A 16,496-nucleotide genomic window follows, 5' to 3' on the forward strand; every position below is an offset into this window, starting at 1 on the left:
GCCAAGAGGTGACCACCAGCCCTCAGATGCTTCTTGTTGCTTCCCAGCAAGCTCCAGAGGCCAGTGGGAGGAGAGCAAAAGGCAATCAATAACTGTCCTGAAATACTGCACAGGTATTTTAACACACAAATAGGTTTAACTACTGCACGGTTACTGAAAAACATACTCTGAATTAAAGCCAATTTAAGCACCGTTGTCCTAGAAAGGACCCATGGTGTCTCAAAAAACAAATACTGAACATTCATACAGCACTTTTCCTCAAAGAGCAACTCTCGACTCCTCACAACACCCCTGCGAGGTAGCTAATATGGTTATCTCTGCTTTGCAGAAGGAGAGAGGACAAGCAAGGTTGGAGACTCAGCAGAAGATGGGGTCTCTGACAAAGCAGGGGTTGCAATAGAAGCTGAGGGTGCTGTGATCTGGCTGGCTACATACAAACAAAGATGGGGTGCTCCCTTTGATGCTCTCTCTGCACACAAGGAAAAAAAAAACAAACAAAAACAAAAAAACAAAACCCTGATAAATCCCACAAAGTAATTTAGTGGATGTTTTCTGCTGAGCTTCCAGATAGGCTTCAGATCAGGTTATGTTACTGAAGCAGCCCGTAAGATAAAAAAAAAAGTTTTCAAAGTCTCCTTAGAATTTAAAGGAGCTTTTGCCCAGGGTCCCCATTGAAGGGATGTGAATCTCACCTGCAGTCCCACCTAAGGTTGGCATCTACAGCCACCCCTTCTGGACAGCAGAGTCAAATACAGCACATCTAGACTAGTTTATTTCCTGCTGCTTCCACTGATCTTCCTTCCTGATGAAGTCCCTTCACCTATAGGGGTGAAGTAGATACTGGGAACAGCTGTTTGGACCAGCTCTTTCAGCAGGGCGAGCTGTCCCTGGGTCCCCTCCACACCTCCAGCCAACAGTTTGGGCTGTGCAGCAGCAACACCCTGGGATGGGGAGACGGACAGGCCACCAGGACTTGGTGCATGAAAGGCAAGTGGGCACCCATCACGTTATCTCCTCAGCAGTGGGCTGTGGTGACATTGATGCTCTACAGTATCATCTTCCAAACCTCTGTGCCCCAATTTCCTTCCTTGGTTGTTGATTTCTGGGTGGGCTAAACCAGAAGGGCTGAGATTAGGTTCTGGGCAATGTGCCTCCCTTCCCCAACTCCTATGCCAGTTCCACCCTGACACTTAACTTGCTCAAAGTAAAAGCAGGCTTCAGCTTGGGCACCGTGATTAGACACCATCGCACCTCCAGCAGCTTGCTAGTGAAAGCAGGAGGTTTCCCAAGGTAGCAGCCCCTTTTTCTGTTCAGCCAATGGAAAGGCAGCGAGCCCACTTGCCACCCTGGACCTGCGAGGGAAAGGCCAGCAGAAAAGCCACTCAGCCCAAGAGACCAGGCTCAACCTTCATCACTGTCCTTGTCACCTTGAGAACTTGGAAAGAATCACCCTGCTGGTGGTCCTCCACTGGGGTCACACCAAGGAGACTCCCCCCAGGGACTCACCAGCTGCTAAACCTCCCCTCTGGGACACCATCCACCACCGCAGCAGGAGCCGGGTACAGGCAGGCACTGCTCTGTGGAATTGCATAGAGTAGGCAGTGGGCTGCCTGTGCCCTGCTGGGATGCCATGGCCCTGCCTGAAAATGCTGCTGCCTACAACTGCGGGTCCAGGAAAAGAAATAAAGATCTATTGCTACAAAGGCCTTTGAAAGCAACACTGTTGGCTGCACTGATCGCGCATTTTAAAGAAAGCATTTCAGACTCCTATGCCTTGCGCCTGCTTTCCATGGCCATGGCTATCCACAGCAGGCAAGAGCAGAAGAAAACACGCAACACATTCATCAGCCCTGCCTCTCCCCCGACACGTGATGAGTCTCGGGGAGCTTCAAGGAACAAAAAATGAAAGCACTTTCCAATTTGTCCATAGGAAAGATCCAAACCCAATTTGCTGGTGCCTCCTCGTGCCAGTGGCCACTGCCCCATCTCCTCACCAGGTGCTCGTACCAAAGCACAACTTGACAGTCGATGGCTGCTGTGCTGTCACCCCAACACAGCCCTGCTGAAGGAGGCACTGGTCCCGAAAACAGGACGAGGGTGCTGCTCCAGCACCCACCTCCTCTCCCTCACCTCCCCCCATCCCCACTAAAATGTCACTGATTTGGGCAGCTTTGCCAGGGGAGGAGAGCCTGAAAGGAAACTGTTCTCTGAGCGAGATTTGGCAACCTGTGGCAGTAATTTTGGTTTGGGACTCAGGGGGGGTCGTGGGGCTTTCAGTGCGTTTAATGGTTTCTGGAGGCTTTTTTTGGCATCTACCTCCTCTGGGTCCAGTGCAAGAGGTGGTGCCATGGAGGTGGCAGGTAGGGGACATCCAGTGTCCAGCAGAGGCAACGCCACCTGCTTTCTGTTCGAGAAGTCCTGCTCCGTCGCATGGGCCAGGTGGAGGGGAGTGGTGGTTTTGATAATCGTGTAGGGGCTGTTCCCCTCCACCGTGGGGGACAGCACCTGCTGGAAGGGGCAGCCCTCACCCAGCCCCGCTGCCTCCAACTCGCTGCTGGATAAGACAGGCACGCTGCCACCCACCAGCCCGTGTGTGGGCAGCGTGCCCAAGCCCTCCGGCCAGTGCCCGGTGCCGGTGGTGCTCCCAGGCCCGTTCTGCTGCAGGCTGGTGAGCTCCCCTGTGGATGCAGCTTTGGATGCCAAGTGTTTCAAGTCCATTTTGTCCAGGAGTGCTGCTCTGCAGTGCTTCTCAGCCCCCTCCTCCCTGTGCTCGCTCTCAGTGGAGCTGTTGTGCTGCAATGTGCCAGAAAGCTGCTGCCAGCCACCCGGCAGAGGATGAGAGGGTGTATCAAGTGCTTTCTTTTTGCAGAGGGAAGATGCTTGTTCTCCTGCTGTCAGGGCAGCAGGATTTGGCTGCCATACCGCATGGTCCGTAGCAGAAAGCTCAGCAGTGCTCAAGTCGGGAGGACTCTGTGTGTTTTGGAGAGAGGAGTCCAAGGAGCTGTCCTCAGCTGGGGCAGGGGGGGACACCAACTCATGGTCCACCACGGCATGGCTGGGAACAAGAAGAGGCTGCTCCAGAGGCAGGGCCGTAGGCAGGAGGTGATGATGGGCCTGCGTCTCGCTTGCCTTCAGAAGGGATGGTGGCTGCCCATCCCTAGTGGGCTCCACCTGACCCTCCTCTCCCAGTGGCCCCCCACCAGGAGGGTGCAGGTGAATGTCCATCGCTTCAGCTGCTTCACTGCCCTGGAGGGTGGGAGTCCTCGCTTCCACCACCGTTGTTCCTCCGGGTGCCCGGGCACCTCTGTGGGGATGGGGCTCCCTGTCCGGGGGATGCTCACCCACCCGGCCATTCTGGCTGTTGGCCGCCACATTGCCCTTCACGGCTACTGGGTTGAGGGAGAGCTCCAGTCCCAGGGGTTTCCGTGGGAACTCCTCAGGCTTTGCTGCATTGGAACAGAGAAAACAAAATAAAACCCAAACTGTGCATCAGTTCATTTTTGCATCTGGCATGCACCAACCATGGGGAAGGCAGAGGCTGCACCCTGTAGGTGCCAGCCCTTCTGGGCTGCCCCAGCTCCCAGCCATGCCAGAGGGATGCTCTGGTCCCCAGGGCACATGGGTACCGCTGGCCGTTCCTGCTGAGCTGCCCGCCTTCCCCTCTACCCACCTGGTGGGGGGAGGTCAAATTTCATCTTGCGCAGTTCAGTCATCGACACCTGCAGTTGCTCAATGACAGCATCGTCCTCATACTGCAGGGAAGCAGCAATTTTCTCCTGCAGAAATTCCCGTAAATCTTCCAGCGTCATCTTCAGCAAGCGCTCTGGGGGATGGTAGAAAGGAGTAATGGCAGCAGCACAGCCAAATTGCAGGGTAGCGTGAGCATGGGTTGCATTGCTTTGGTTTTATCTGGGATTCTGCTGCTGTTCCCACTCTGGGGTGGGACAGCCTGAAGGTTTTTGCCTCTCTCCCACCTTCCCACTGTTGCTCAGGGTTGTTGATACATTTATGTATCTGTGCCACATCTGGGCAGTAGCTCAGCAATGGCAGGACGATGGTGAGGATGGGACCTATGATGACCAGGATCTACATTTTGGGCCAATTTCTGGAAGTTCTCACCAATACCTCTAGGAGGAGGAAAAGCTCCATGAGACAGACCTTGAGTGTCAGACAGAACAGCCACTGCCAGCAGCCACCACTGCCAGCCAGGGATGCCAACCTGCACCAGCCAGCAGGCAGGGATGCAGACCCACACCAGGGATGCAGGCAAGGATGGGATGCAGGCAGGAGCAGGATGCAGGCAGGGATGCTGATCCACACCACACATTCCTCAGGGAGATGATTTCACAGCTAGGCTGAAAATTCCGCATGCCTGCCAGTTTCCCAGTCTTTGCAAACAAATAGATACTTGAAGATGTTTCTGGGTAGCCTGTTCTTCATTCAACTGAAGGAAGAGCAGGGTAGCTGTTTGCGGAAGCCAACACACACAGTCCCATAAATCCCACTGGCCCAAAGGTTCCCAGCATGCAGTATCAGCATCGCTCCTGTCCCAGATTAAAGACCTAACAGGGCAACAAAGCAAGGCTGCTAGCTTATGGGAGTGGAGGGGTTCAAAGTCCCAAAGATCTCGAGGTAGCAACATCACTGCCTTAATGTTATGTAAGAAAACCAGGTTTTGGTCATTTTAGAAGTATATTAATGGATTTATTTCTCCCTGTACAGCCTTTCCAGCTGAACTGCCACACAGAGCTTTGCAGACAGATGGGTTGCTGTCTGTATTGCCCCTAAAAGCATGTTGATAAAAGATGTGGGACACAGCATGCAGAAAGAAGCAGCTGGAAGCATTTCAGGTGGGGTTTGCTGTGTGCTGAGTGCAGAATTTCAACCCTTGTGGCATCTCATTTCCTCCCTGGAACATCAGCACAGGAGAGTGCCTTTTGGGGCCAGCGCAGGGCACCAAGTATGCTGGTAGTGGCCACCAAGGCTTTCTGGGTCGGCAGCACAAGGGTGGCCCAGCACGGTGCCACCTCTGCCATACAAGACACGCTCTGCTGGGACCTTACTTTTGTGCAGTTTGAGGATGGTGTAAGCCATGGCTGTCAGCACCCGCTCTCCTTCAAGGATGTAGATATCCCACAGTCGCAAGGTGAGGGTGAAGGGAGTCTGTTTCAAACACACAAACGAAAAACCAGCTCATTAAGCACCACACTCGTTAGCACTGACTGATGGGATGATGACACAGAGGTTGGTGGCATCACTATGTCCCCTCACACCAAAACACACAACAGGGTGAGACATTGGATGTCCAGGATTCACCTGTAACACAAAAACTTATTTTATCATCTATGGTTTTGCCTTAAAGCTAACACCCTTGGGTGGCCAGGAAAGTACTTAAAACCTGGCCACGAATGCAGAAAAAGGAAAAACTTTCCACACAGGCATACTAGCAACATCATCTTCCAGCCTTGCAGGCACACAAAACCACTCCTGTATCCATCCAAATTGCCCAAACAGATGAAGGGCTATTTATGGGATAGGTCTGAAGGTGCAATGGTGCTTCACTAAGCATTAAAAAAAATCACTCTTTTCGTGTTTAGAGAAGTGGTCTTCCTTATACATAGGCTTATTTCTGCCTGCTAGAAAAACCTCCGCAAGTGGTTTCATTTGTACCTGGACCCAATCTGGCAAACAGGAGTGAACAGATATCCAAAATGATGGAGCAGCCCATCATCTCCCAACAAAGATTTAAGGCATCTCACCAACACAGTAATTAATACTAGTCCTACTGTGACAATTTAGGTTCAAATTTAGGACGCTGCGCTTAATCTCCAGAGTTTGGCATGACTGGCCATTGCAGCTCTTTTACCACGCTACTGCAGTTAAAGGGGTTTTGCATTTTATACAGCTTTTAGCGACAGACTGCAAAGCAGTGAGTTCCCTCTCAAGGGGAAGAGGTCATCTGCTGTTTTACAGGAGACGGGGCAGCAGAAAATTGAGACTGGGGACACACAGATGTCCTAAACTTTAGCAAGTCTGGATCTTGCATTCAAATGTGCAAGCACAATGCTACCCCTAAAAATAAAGTAGTCTTGGCTCAGGACTGGCAAATTAGCTCTGGACAAATCAGGGTAATTTTCTCACACTTTCATCTGTCTCCAGTGCCCAGCCCGCTCCTTTGCCTGCAGATGCTGCAGTGCTATTTGTTCAGGTTTGTGCCTCCAGCTCTTCTTCTCCCTGTGTTGCTTCCAGAGCCAAAGTGAGGTTAATTGCCTTTGCAGCAGTGCCAGTGAGCAAGAGAAAGATCTCTCCTGACTTTGAAGCTTATACTGCTGCTGCTGAGCCATCTCCCAGCAACTGCTTGTGATGAGGCAGCAGGAACTGGCTTGTCATCAATGGCATGCAGTTATTTTTAGCTTCTCCCTTATTAATTCTTCTGCCTTATGAGAGTGTGCATAATATCCCACCTTAAAAAATACTAACACCTTCTTCAAATTATGATACTTTTTCAAAAAAACAGGCGGATTAACCATGCATGCAAGTGGCAGAGCAGCAAACAACCTGCAGAGTATCCTCACCCGGTCAATGAAACACTGCAGGAACCACTTGGTCGTGTAAATCCCTGTAGTCATCTGCTCCTTGTCCTAGGAAGAGACAGCAAAAAGAGACAGGCGTTTCACCAGGCTGGCTGCTGGAGGTTCAAACAACTCACAGGGCTTTTGGGGAGGTTGGTTGGTTGGTTTATTCATGCTGGGGTCTGGGTGCAGGATCTGGCTGCTCCCAACAAAACCCCTGCTTTAAATACCAACGTTGAAGCCCTGCTTTGGCCCTTTGCCAAAGGCCCTTTGGCTCTTTGCTCTTCATTGAACCTGATCCTCGCCATGGCCAGACTTCAGCTACAACTTTGGAGAAGGATTTCTAGGATAAGCTTTTCTGGCCTAGTATCTACTCCAGGGATTTACAAAAACCTTCTAGGAACCCAAACAAGACATGCTTTGCAGAGTATCATTTTTGTTTCCACAGCAATTCCCATGCGAGCCTCAAGCCTCTTGGAGCACCACAAAAACGATTAACCCCAAGTATCCTGCAGGTAAATCCAGACCTGCACAGTCAAGCCAGCTTTGCTAGCACTACGTCATTTGCATGGCATGGCTGCTGCAGGAGCAGGATGGCCTGACAGGCTAAGGAAAATTCTTAAAAACCTCACCAACATCACCCCAGTCTATCACTTTTCCATCACTGTCTGGTGCCCAGCGCAGCATTCACACGCAGCTTTGCTTTTTCTGGCACAGCTGATGGTGTGGCATGGCCAGTGCTGGGATGCACAGTGCCCCGCATGTGCAGAAAGTCGATGTGACCTCTGCTGCAAAGCCAGCAAAGCAGCAGGGATGGGAAGAGAAAGAAGCCCATGGGATTAACAGCTGGCTCCAGTCTTTGCTTTTGGCTGGTGCTGGGCACCTGCAAGCCTGGGGAGCCTTTTGGAGCCAGGAGGCACGAGCAGCTTTCAGAGAGTTATTCCCATCCTCCCTGCCCAGGTCTCCCCACCCCCATGGCTATAATTAAGTGAAAACCTGTCCTGGCTCTGTTTCACTTATATGGCCAGGGCTGGCTCATTTGCAGCATGAAGCAAGAACTGTTGGCACCTGATGGCAATATAAACAGCTTTTCCTGGAGCTGGGTCACCAAGCCCCTTGGGAGCATAAGAAACCTTCAGGAGTCTGGCCACTGAATGCCAACTGTCTACAGCAAATGCAAGGGGGGACAAGGGGAAAAAAAGAAGGGAGCAGGTGTTGCAAAACAGTTGCCTAGACGTTAGACTGCAGTTGATGTGTCCTGCAGATGCTCCTCCAGCCACCAAATGGGCTTGTACCATCTGCTAGAGAGAAAACCAACTGGATGTGCCCAAGCAACAAAATGCACAGCAAATCTTAAGCGCCTCCTGTCTTTAAGCAACAGCAAAGCCCTTAAATGCAAGCACTTGTGGCTAATAATTATTGAATTAAGACTCCAGACAGTCCAGCATCACCCTTTGGGCTTTGCAGCTGGTGTAACAGCAGACCCCAGCCTTGCTGCTGTAAGCAACAGCTCTTCTTGCTGCAGGCTCTGTGAGCCTTCTTGCCTGGCTTTCCTAAGGAACCCTTTAGATTTTAGTAGTACTTATACAAATGATGACCAGCAAGCAAATGATAACCATTCGCCTCAGCAAGATTCAGGCACCCCATTTAACAAACACTTGCCTCTTTGCAGCTGAAGCAGTCCTATGTGGTTAGAAATATGTTCAGTTGTGCATCTATTTCACAGAACATTACACTTATTGCTTTAGCATTAAACAGTATGGGGAGACTGATAGCAAAGAGATGATACCATGTGCTTCTTCAGTTTGGGAAACAGTTTGCTTAAAATCTGCTCATGGTGAGCTTGAAATCTCTGCAGCTTCGGGAACCCAGGAATGAAAAAACCTTAATGAGAAAAGAAATAAAAAATAATGAGAGAAGCTCTGGAGCAGTCATGGGGGCAGCCTGATTTTCTAGAAACTCATCCCCTGTGTTGCCTGTTGAAGTTGGCTGGACCGCAGCACGCCCAGCTACCTCCCTTGGCATCCCTCCCAGAGTCTGTCCTTCACCCCTTCTACATGGGTGACAGCACCCTCAGCATCAACCCCAGCTGGTCCTTCTCACCTCAGCCCCACAGAGCAGACCTGCTTACCTCCCCACCGCCTGCCCACCTGAAACTTGGCTTGGCCAAGACCTCTCTGAACACACTTTCTGTCCATGCCTACCAAGGTTCAGAGAAAAGCTGAAGATGTTTGAACACCACAAACTTGTGCAGCACCCTGTAATCTAGCAGGACAAACATTTAAGACTGTCCGAAGTTATCAAGCCATAAGGCTTAGCCCTCTGCTCATAAAATAACCCTCTGTGCATAGAATACCACTAACCACCAGTAAGATGAAAGGATCTTTAATGTGTTTGAAGTAAAATAACACAGCACATTTGGTGGAATTACATCTTCATAAAAACACAAGGGCATGTAGCTCATGGCATGCTAAAAACAGAGCGTTACATGATGCTCTTGGATGTACTTCTGTGAGGCTTCTTAAAAAACTCGTAACCTTGAGTTAATTGATTGCCAAGGGCAAGACACTCTGGAGGGAAGATAGCACCTCTGTGAAAGTGTTAATTACTGAGCACTAAAGCTCAGTGCCAATAAATCACATTTTTCTCTGATAAACTTGTCGGCCTCCAAGACTGAAGTTCAGCTCTGTAGTCAGGTTGCGTCGGCACAGAATTAAGCCTTACCCGTTTTAAACAAGTATGTGAGGAGAAACAAGGCTCTACTGACCAACCTAAACAACCTTCCCTCCTGTTGCAAGAGCCCCCATCCACATCCTACCCCAGCCTTACCGTGCATAGCATGGCGCTGGTCGGTCAGCAGCTGTGCCAGTGCCCAAAATGCATCCTCTTCGTTTAAGTACATCAGGAGGATGGCTGCGATCTGGCTCATCCCTTGGCAGTAGCTCACTTCCTGCAAGAGCCAAGAGGGGCACACATGCTGCCACGCTGTCAGACCCCACCATGATGCTAAAGCTGCCCAAGTAGGTCAGGCTGCCAGCGCTTCGCTCTCCTCTTTCAAGGTTTGTCCTGTTTTAAGGTCTTCATCGTTTATGCCCAATTTCACAGCTCCCATATGTCTACAGCATCTACCATGTCACTGACTCACAGAGTGGTTTGGGTTGGAAGGGACCTTTGGAGATCATCTCGTCCAACCTCCTGCCACAGGCAGGGACATCTTGCACTAGATCAGGTTGCACAAAGCCCCATCCAACCTGACCTTGAACACTTCCAGTGATGGGGCATCCACAGCTTCTCTGGGCAACCTGTTCCAGTACCTCACCACCCTCACTGTAAAAAATGTCTTCCTTATGTCCAATCTAAACCAACCCTCCTTCAGTTTAAAACTGTTGCCCCTTGTCCTGTCACTACAGGCCCTGGTAAAAAAGTTCTTCTGTCTGTCTTATAAGCCCCCTTTATATATTGAAAGGCCCCAATAAAGTCTCCCCAGAGCCTTCCCTTCTCCAGGCTGAACACCCCCAGCTCTCAACCTTTCTTCATGGGAGAGGTGTTCCAGCCTTCTGACCATTTTCGTGGCCCTCCTCCAGACCCACTCTAGCAGCTCCTCCAGCGGGAGGTGAGGGGCTTGCAGGCAATGCCCCCCTATCACGCCACTCCCCCCACCAGCCTTGCTCAAGCCTAGAGGGTGAGGGACAGAAACCCCAACAGAAGAGGTGCCTGCAGCTACTTCAAGGAATAGGTGATGGGATGATAAACAGCATGTGGTTCCAATACTGTTTTGGATTCCTTCAGCCATGTGAGCACTGAAGTAATTAAAGAGTAAATTAATCTGGTAAGCATGTATCTGGTATGAGGGAAGGCAGGGTCTTTCCTGATTACCCCCCCGAGCATCTTCTGTGCCTTCTGGGGTAACTGTCCCCTCCAGGAGATGGAGGGAGTAGGTTCAGCTGCTAATTTAGGCTTATTCTGCCCATGCCCTTCAGCTAAAAATGACTGGTTTGCTGTAATAAGTCAGTGTTTTCAACATGGATGCCATTTAGTGTATGACAAGAAGTCAGAAACATGATGGACCTTCAGCCAGGAGGCTGGTCTTGCTGGAAAGCCACAGGACAATCCCTTGTTCTTTGCTGACATTCACCCAACTGCATCTGCCAGATGTCATTTACCAGGTGACAAAATGAACAAGGGAATGAAACAACTGTGCAAAGAGTCTTGTGCTGCCTGTGAGTCTTGCAGCTGTCTGTACAAACCAGTATTAGGACTTAAAATCAGAATTACCACTGGCTAAATGTGTGTGTGTATATATATACATACACACAACCATACATGTGTACACATATATAAATATATATAAAGCTTTTTAAAAATCTTTATATATATATATATGTGCTTTTTATATATATAAAGCACAATGCTATTCACTTTAACTGGACTAACTTACTACTTACGGTGTTATAAACCGAGTATGCTGACAGGACATGGAAGAGTGCTTGTTGCCTGGAGAGAAAGAAGGATATTAAAACACCTGAGCATGAGGTCTCCAGCTTCGTGTGCACACCAATGTGTACGCAGAGAGCAAAGGCTCTGAAAACACCCAGCCAGCTGGTACTTATGCCTTTTGCAAGGAGCAGGGCTCACAGAACCAGAAAGCACCTTAATGGGCACATGGGTTGGGACCTCTTCCTTCAGGGGGGAGTCACCAGCAGCCTCATGGAGTGGGGCTGAGCCATCCTGCTCCAATCAGCAGGTCTCCTGGAGAGACATACATGTAACCACACGCATGTGTGGTGGGTGCATGTCTCTCCAGGGGTGTTGAACCCACACTATGTTCAACACAACGCTCTTTAGGTTTTGAGTGGTGGTGGGTTCTTAATAGACTTGCAACCACCCAGGCATCAAGTGTTACACATCCTGGGGGAAAGCACTGCCACCATTTTATTGGTAGCTTCCTTTCTCCCTTCCCTCCTTGCTAAAGGAGTCATCACCATATAGATACACAGTGCAGGCTTCCTCACAGACTGTATATCTGTGTAGGGCAGCCAGGTGTGACTCATCCAAATGACAAAGCCCCTTTGTCAATCCTCTCCAACCCTGTCTGTTGTGGAGGCCATGTACGCCCCATCCCACCCAGCTCCCAGGAGACCCACCCCATCATCCCAGCCATCCCAAACCAAGCCCTCTGCAACTGCAACCCTAGCACCTTGGGGGAAAAGGCACTGCAATAGGCTGATGCTTGGCTCAAGAACTGGGGCTGAACGTAGTCCAGCACAGACTTGTCCAAATTTCAGCAGCCCAACATCTGCGGGTTGTACCATGTGCTGATGGTTTGTAGAGCAGGTAGAGATGGCTTTGCTCTTCTGCGAGCTGCTCTAAACCAGGCGGCTGCTGGCCACCCCATCCAGCTCATCCCACGCAGACCCACCGGCACCGATGCCCATACAGCCATGCAAAGCTTCCCATACTCACTTCACTCCATAGCGATCCCGAAACATGATGTGGTTTCGGAAGGTGCGGTTAACGTCCAAATCTATCTGTTTGATTTCTGATGAAAAGCTCTTTGCTTGTTCTTTCATTTGCTGGAAGGGAGAGGGGCAGACAAGAGGAAGGAGTCAGACACCACCTCAGCCCACACCTCTCTCCACACAGCAAGAAGGCATGCTTCCTACAGCAGGAGTGGCAGCTTGTGAGCTGCACAGAGCTATCGCAGAGCGACTCAGGGACAGTGCCGTCTTGCAGTGAGCAGCGACCTGCAGCCTGGAGGTGAATGAATCCCTGCCCCCTCGGCTGTGCTGCTGGCCCAGGGAGAAGGGGACAACCCCACAGTCACACACTACAACAGCAGCTGCTGCCAGCCCAGCCTTTACCCGTCTTCCAATGCAGAGGAAAGAAACGAGTTTTCAGAATCTAAAACCTTTACAATTAAATTCCACTCTGATTTCTTTTCATTTCTTTGCAGTACCCGGCCTGGCTGTCATAAGCATCAAGACCTCTGTTGGTGCTTAAGAACAATACACTTCTATAACCAACAGGCACACATAAGCACCGAGTCCCTGAGCTTTTCAGAGGCTCAGTCATAATAAAGTCCAAACTGTTATGATGGACTCTATGAAGTGATCTCCAACTACTGCTTCCCCTGCAGAAGAGAATCATCTTAGGTTTAAGGACTTTCCACTAGAAAAGCAGTTCTGGGGTATTCCCTTGGACTGCTGCAAATTTTAAGGAACTGGCAGAGTCCAGAACAGAAGCTGAACTCAAAACCAAGCATCCCCACGTTCCCCCACTTCCTGGCTAATCATTTAAGGCAGCATCACACAGATAAACGACTGAAGTCCACTGCAAAAAAAGGAAATTCAAACCAAAGCTAAGCCCACCTCAACCAATTGCACCCTCAGAGTCCGAAGCTCAAGATGCTCCATGGACGAATCCCATTGCAGTCCCATTCATAAGTCACTGTTCAGCCCTGTGCATGCAGGCAAGGACCATTATGCTATAGCCAAGCATCTCATCTCACAGCCTTTAGATACCACCGGTGATTATGCAGTTGCCCTCCTTCTTTAATATCTCCAGGGTTAATTGCATTAATAAAATACATTTTGTGACTGTCTTCAGGCAGCCTGAGATCCACTGGCATGTTAGGGGCAGCAGAGATGAGCAGCAAGCCCAGCTTGTCTGGAGCCCAGGGTCAGGACCCATCCTTGCTCACACAGGAGACAGAAAATAGCACATCTGCACAGATACTTAATCACCTGCTCCAGCAGCTGCCATCCTACGAATGCTTGTCAGACTGATATAAGGCGCCTCCAGGCTGCTGTTTACCTCCCAAGGTGGCCACATCAACTCTGGGGAACATCAAAAGGTCATTAGCACCCAGATATGTGTCCAGCACAGCCAATGCCCAGGGCAGTCACAGCATCTCGGGAATATTAATGCCAACCTTGAAAGCAGCTGTATGGAGGAGCAACAGTTCAGGGGCTATTTTGAATTATCACCTGCACAAGACAAGGGAGGATGAAAGTGATGACTGAATGAAGATCTGATGAACAACATAATTTCCCAGCTGTAAATCCTATGCTCTCTGCATCCTTGCCCTCTATAAAGCAGGCAGACCACATGAGACAAGATGACTATTCATATGCACCAGGCCACTTCAGCTCAAATTTCCCTGCTTAAAAGCCCTGCTGTTTTCCCCGCCAGAACACCACAGAAATCTCCCAAAGTAAAAACCCCTACTTTGGGGTCTTTGCAGTGATCTAAGATCACTGCACCTGAAGAGCAGGTAGGTTGCGCAGCACTTTGTCACCTCCATGCACCCAGGAGGCTTTATTAATTCTGCAAACGGTAACCAAGAAGCCCAGGACCGGTTGTTCTCCTTTCTTCCCTTGTTTAAGTAACTTGGGGGCTCCACAGATGCTCTGCCGAGCTCATTAGTGCTGCAAGCCCTGCAAACCAGCAGTAGAGGAGAGTCTGGGAAGCTGGAGGTCCCGTCCCAGAGACCTTTTACAAAGCAGCAGGTAAGAGTCAGGATGCCTCTGCTCTGCCCCATGGCTAGCATGTTTCTCCTAATGCCTTCTCAGGTCTCCTCAAGCCCTCTTGGCTGTGGCTATAAAACCCCAGGGAGGCAAAGCATCACGCCCATGTTGAAACGAAGTGTGGCACGTCCCACAGTAGCCTTTGGGCTCCTGCAGCATCAGGGACAACTGAGCTGCCCTGGCCTTGAGGAAGACTTGGAGACTTGCACAGAGAGGACCTGGAGGACAGCTGGGATAAGATAAACCACTACAGAAGCAAATGGACCAGGTTTTTTAATTGCATCACTCCAGAGACAACATGGACATGGGGAGCAAGGTATCCTGCTTGGCTGGAAAAGTAGCTCCTCCACCAGCCCGAGTGCAGAGGGAGCAGCGGGTATAAAAGATAAATCACCTAGCACGTGCCAGGTGGCACACTCAAAACTCAAGGCACATGCAAAAGTCAGGCTTTTGTGCCATGGTCCCTGCCCCAAGAAGAAATGGGGTGGCCTTGGGACCAGCCCCTCCAGGACACAGGGCTGGGGCTGAGGCTTGGTCCCTTTTTGAAGGTCAAATCCCTCATCCAGGACCTGCACTGTGCCTCTTCTGAAGGAAATTAGGAGAGCGCCAATTACTGGCAGCAGGTGGCACCAAAGAAGAGGAGGATTAAGATGAGCTTGTAGGGGGTTTGCATCCAGCAAAGCCTATTAGCCCTGAAGCTCCTGTTTATTGCAGACCCCTCTGGAACACAGATAAACTCCTCCTGACTTTCATTTGTTTGGATTGCTTCCCTGCCTGCACAGCACAGCTTCAAGGGAGGGAGCATGATACGAACCTGCGTGCTGGGAGAGTTTTGTTATCTCTGCTTATTGCCATGAACCCAGCCCGCCTTCCCCAAGTGCCTGCATGTGACTCTATCCCAGAAGCATCTCACTAGTAACATCTATGCTTGACTAACTATAATGAGCATTAGCGTCACCCTGCTTAATAGGCAGGCATTTTTAGAAACACCTGCTGGAAGCAGCACTCGACCTCCTGCCTCCAAAACATAACTGTTTCCACAACACCCTGATCCTCACCTGGGTACGTGATGCAAGCTAAATCATAACACAAGTTTGGAAAATAAGTTAATTATCAATGAAGGGCTTCCACACACTGCCTATGGAAAGAGGCGGTGTAAAGTTGCTGAGATGCCTGGAATAAAATATAACAAAATACAGCAAGCCCCACAGCTTGGGTTCTTGTTCAACACACACTACAGAAATTGAGTGTTTGCAGTGCTCTGGTAGGAAGCAATGCAAGGCAGGCTTTTCTCTTATCTGCAGAGAAAATAAGTAATTTTTAATAGAAGAAATATTTTTATTTGATTTTTAATAGAAACTTTCAAGATGGTTATAAAAAGATTGAAGATGGAAGATAAAAGAGGCCACTTCAATCCAAGCTCTGTCAGCACTGCCAGTCAACTTCCACCTGCACATCTAAGTTGTAAGCCAGGACCCCATGCTCAGAAATCCCACCTCCTAAGCTTGCAAGACCTGCCCTCACCCCACCCTTAATTGGGTTTCTTGACTAACCACCCACTGTCAGCTGGTTTAAGGCTTCTGACCTTGCTGCTCACTCCAAAATGCCCCAAGTGAAATTTTCAAGCACATGGAGAGGTTTGGGGTACCCCTATCCAGCACCTACCCACTTCAGGATGCTCTTGGCTACTCCACACCACTCCAGGGAGCTCAGGGAACTGCGAGCCGTACCTTTGCTAAACTTCCCCTCCCTCTTCCTTGCACCTTTCCCTAAGGATGCAGTAATGCCGCCAGCATCTTTGCTCGCAGCTTCCAGCAGAACAAACGGAAGCAGCATATTAGGGAAAGCAGCTGGCTAATGTGCTAAAAGGTCCCAGCCTAATATACACACATGGATAAAGAGTTTATCCCCTTTGCATTTTCAGTCGTCGCTAATTTGAAGCCTTTCCTTCTCAGAGGTTGCAGCAGTTCGCAGATGGGATCAGGCCCCACCACCAGCCCATGTCGTAGGGTGCTAGGCACACCATTACCCTGTGAGGGAGGATGCAAGGGCTGGGTGTCCCCTCCCACCCCTTAAAGCATCCCCGTAGGAACCCCCATTTCCCTCCTGCCCATGAGGGTGGAGATGGAGATGCTTGCATCTGCCCACATCTGACTTGCTCCAGCTGGTGAAGCCCCACCAAACCAGCCTCTCCATCACCTTGCTCCCGTTGCCTTTGCCAGGAAGAGCCCATACCTCATATTTTCCTTCGTTCTCCTTCTTCATCTTCTCGACGTCCAGCAGAAGTGACCAGACCTGGCCTCGCACCTGAAGTGGAATCCCTTTGTACACTCGCCGGCACATCTGTGGGGAGGGAAAGGTGTGCAAGGGGAGCTGGTCCTGCTGGTAGCAGAACAGA

The 16,496-nt window shown here is 50.2% G+C and overlaps 1 protein-coding gene across 1 annotated transcript in view; it reads right to left on the reverse strand.

Moving 5' to 3' along the window:
- Window positions 1-1,786: 1,786 nt before the first annotated feature.
- The window catches only part of LOC104035262 (TBC1 domain family member 3K-like), a 32,713-nt gene continuing 18,003 nt past the window's right edge, over window positions 1,787-16,496 (reverse strand). Inside the window, exons 6-14 of the mRNA XM_075711927.1 lie at window positions 16,334-16,441; window positions 12,036-12,145; window positions 11,018-11,066; window positions 9,402-9,522; window positions 8,362-8,456; window positions 6,576-6,641; window positions 5,064-5,163; window positions 3,671-3,823; window positions 1,787-3,446 (exon numbers count right to left, since the gene is read on the reverse strand). Coding sequence (XP_075568042.1) covers window positions 2,146-3,446; window positions 3,671-3,823; window positions 5,064-5,163; window positions 6,576-6,641; window positions 8,362-8,456; window positions 9,402-9,522; window positions 11,018-11,066; window positions 12,036-12,145; window positions 16,334-16,441 — 2,103 coding nt within the window. The 3' untranslated portion in view covers window positions 1,787-2,145. The remainder of the gene's footprint in view (window positions 3,447-3,670; window positions 3,824-5,063; window positions 5,164-6,575; window positions 6,642-8,361; window positions 8,457-9,401; window positions 9,523-11,017; window positions 11,067-12,035; window positions 12,146-16,333; window positions 16,442-16,496) is intronic.

Source organism: Pelecanus crispus, chromosome 6 (genome assembly GCF_030463565.1).
Source record: "Pelecanus crispus isolate bPelCri1 chromosome 6, bPelCri1.pri, whole genome shotgun sequence".
NCBI classification, from domain to species: domain Eukaryota; kingdom Metazoa; phylum Chordata; class Aves; order Pelecaniformes; family Pelecanidae; genus Pelecanus; species Pelecanus crispus.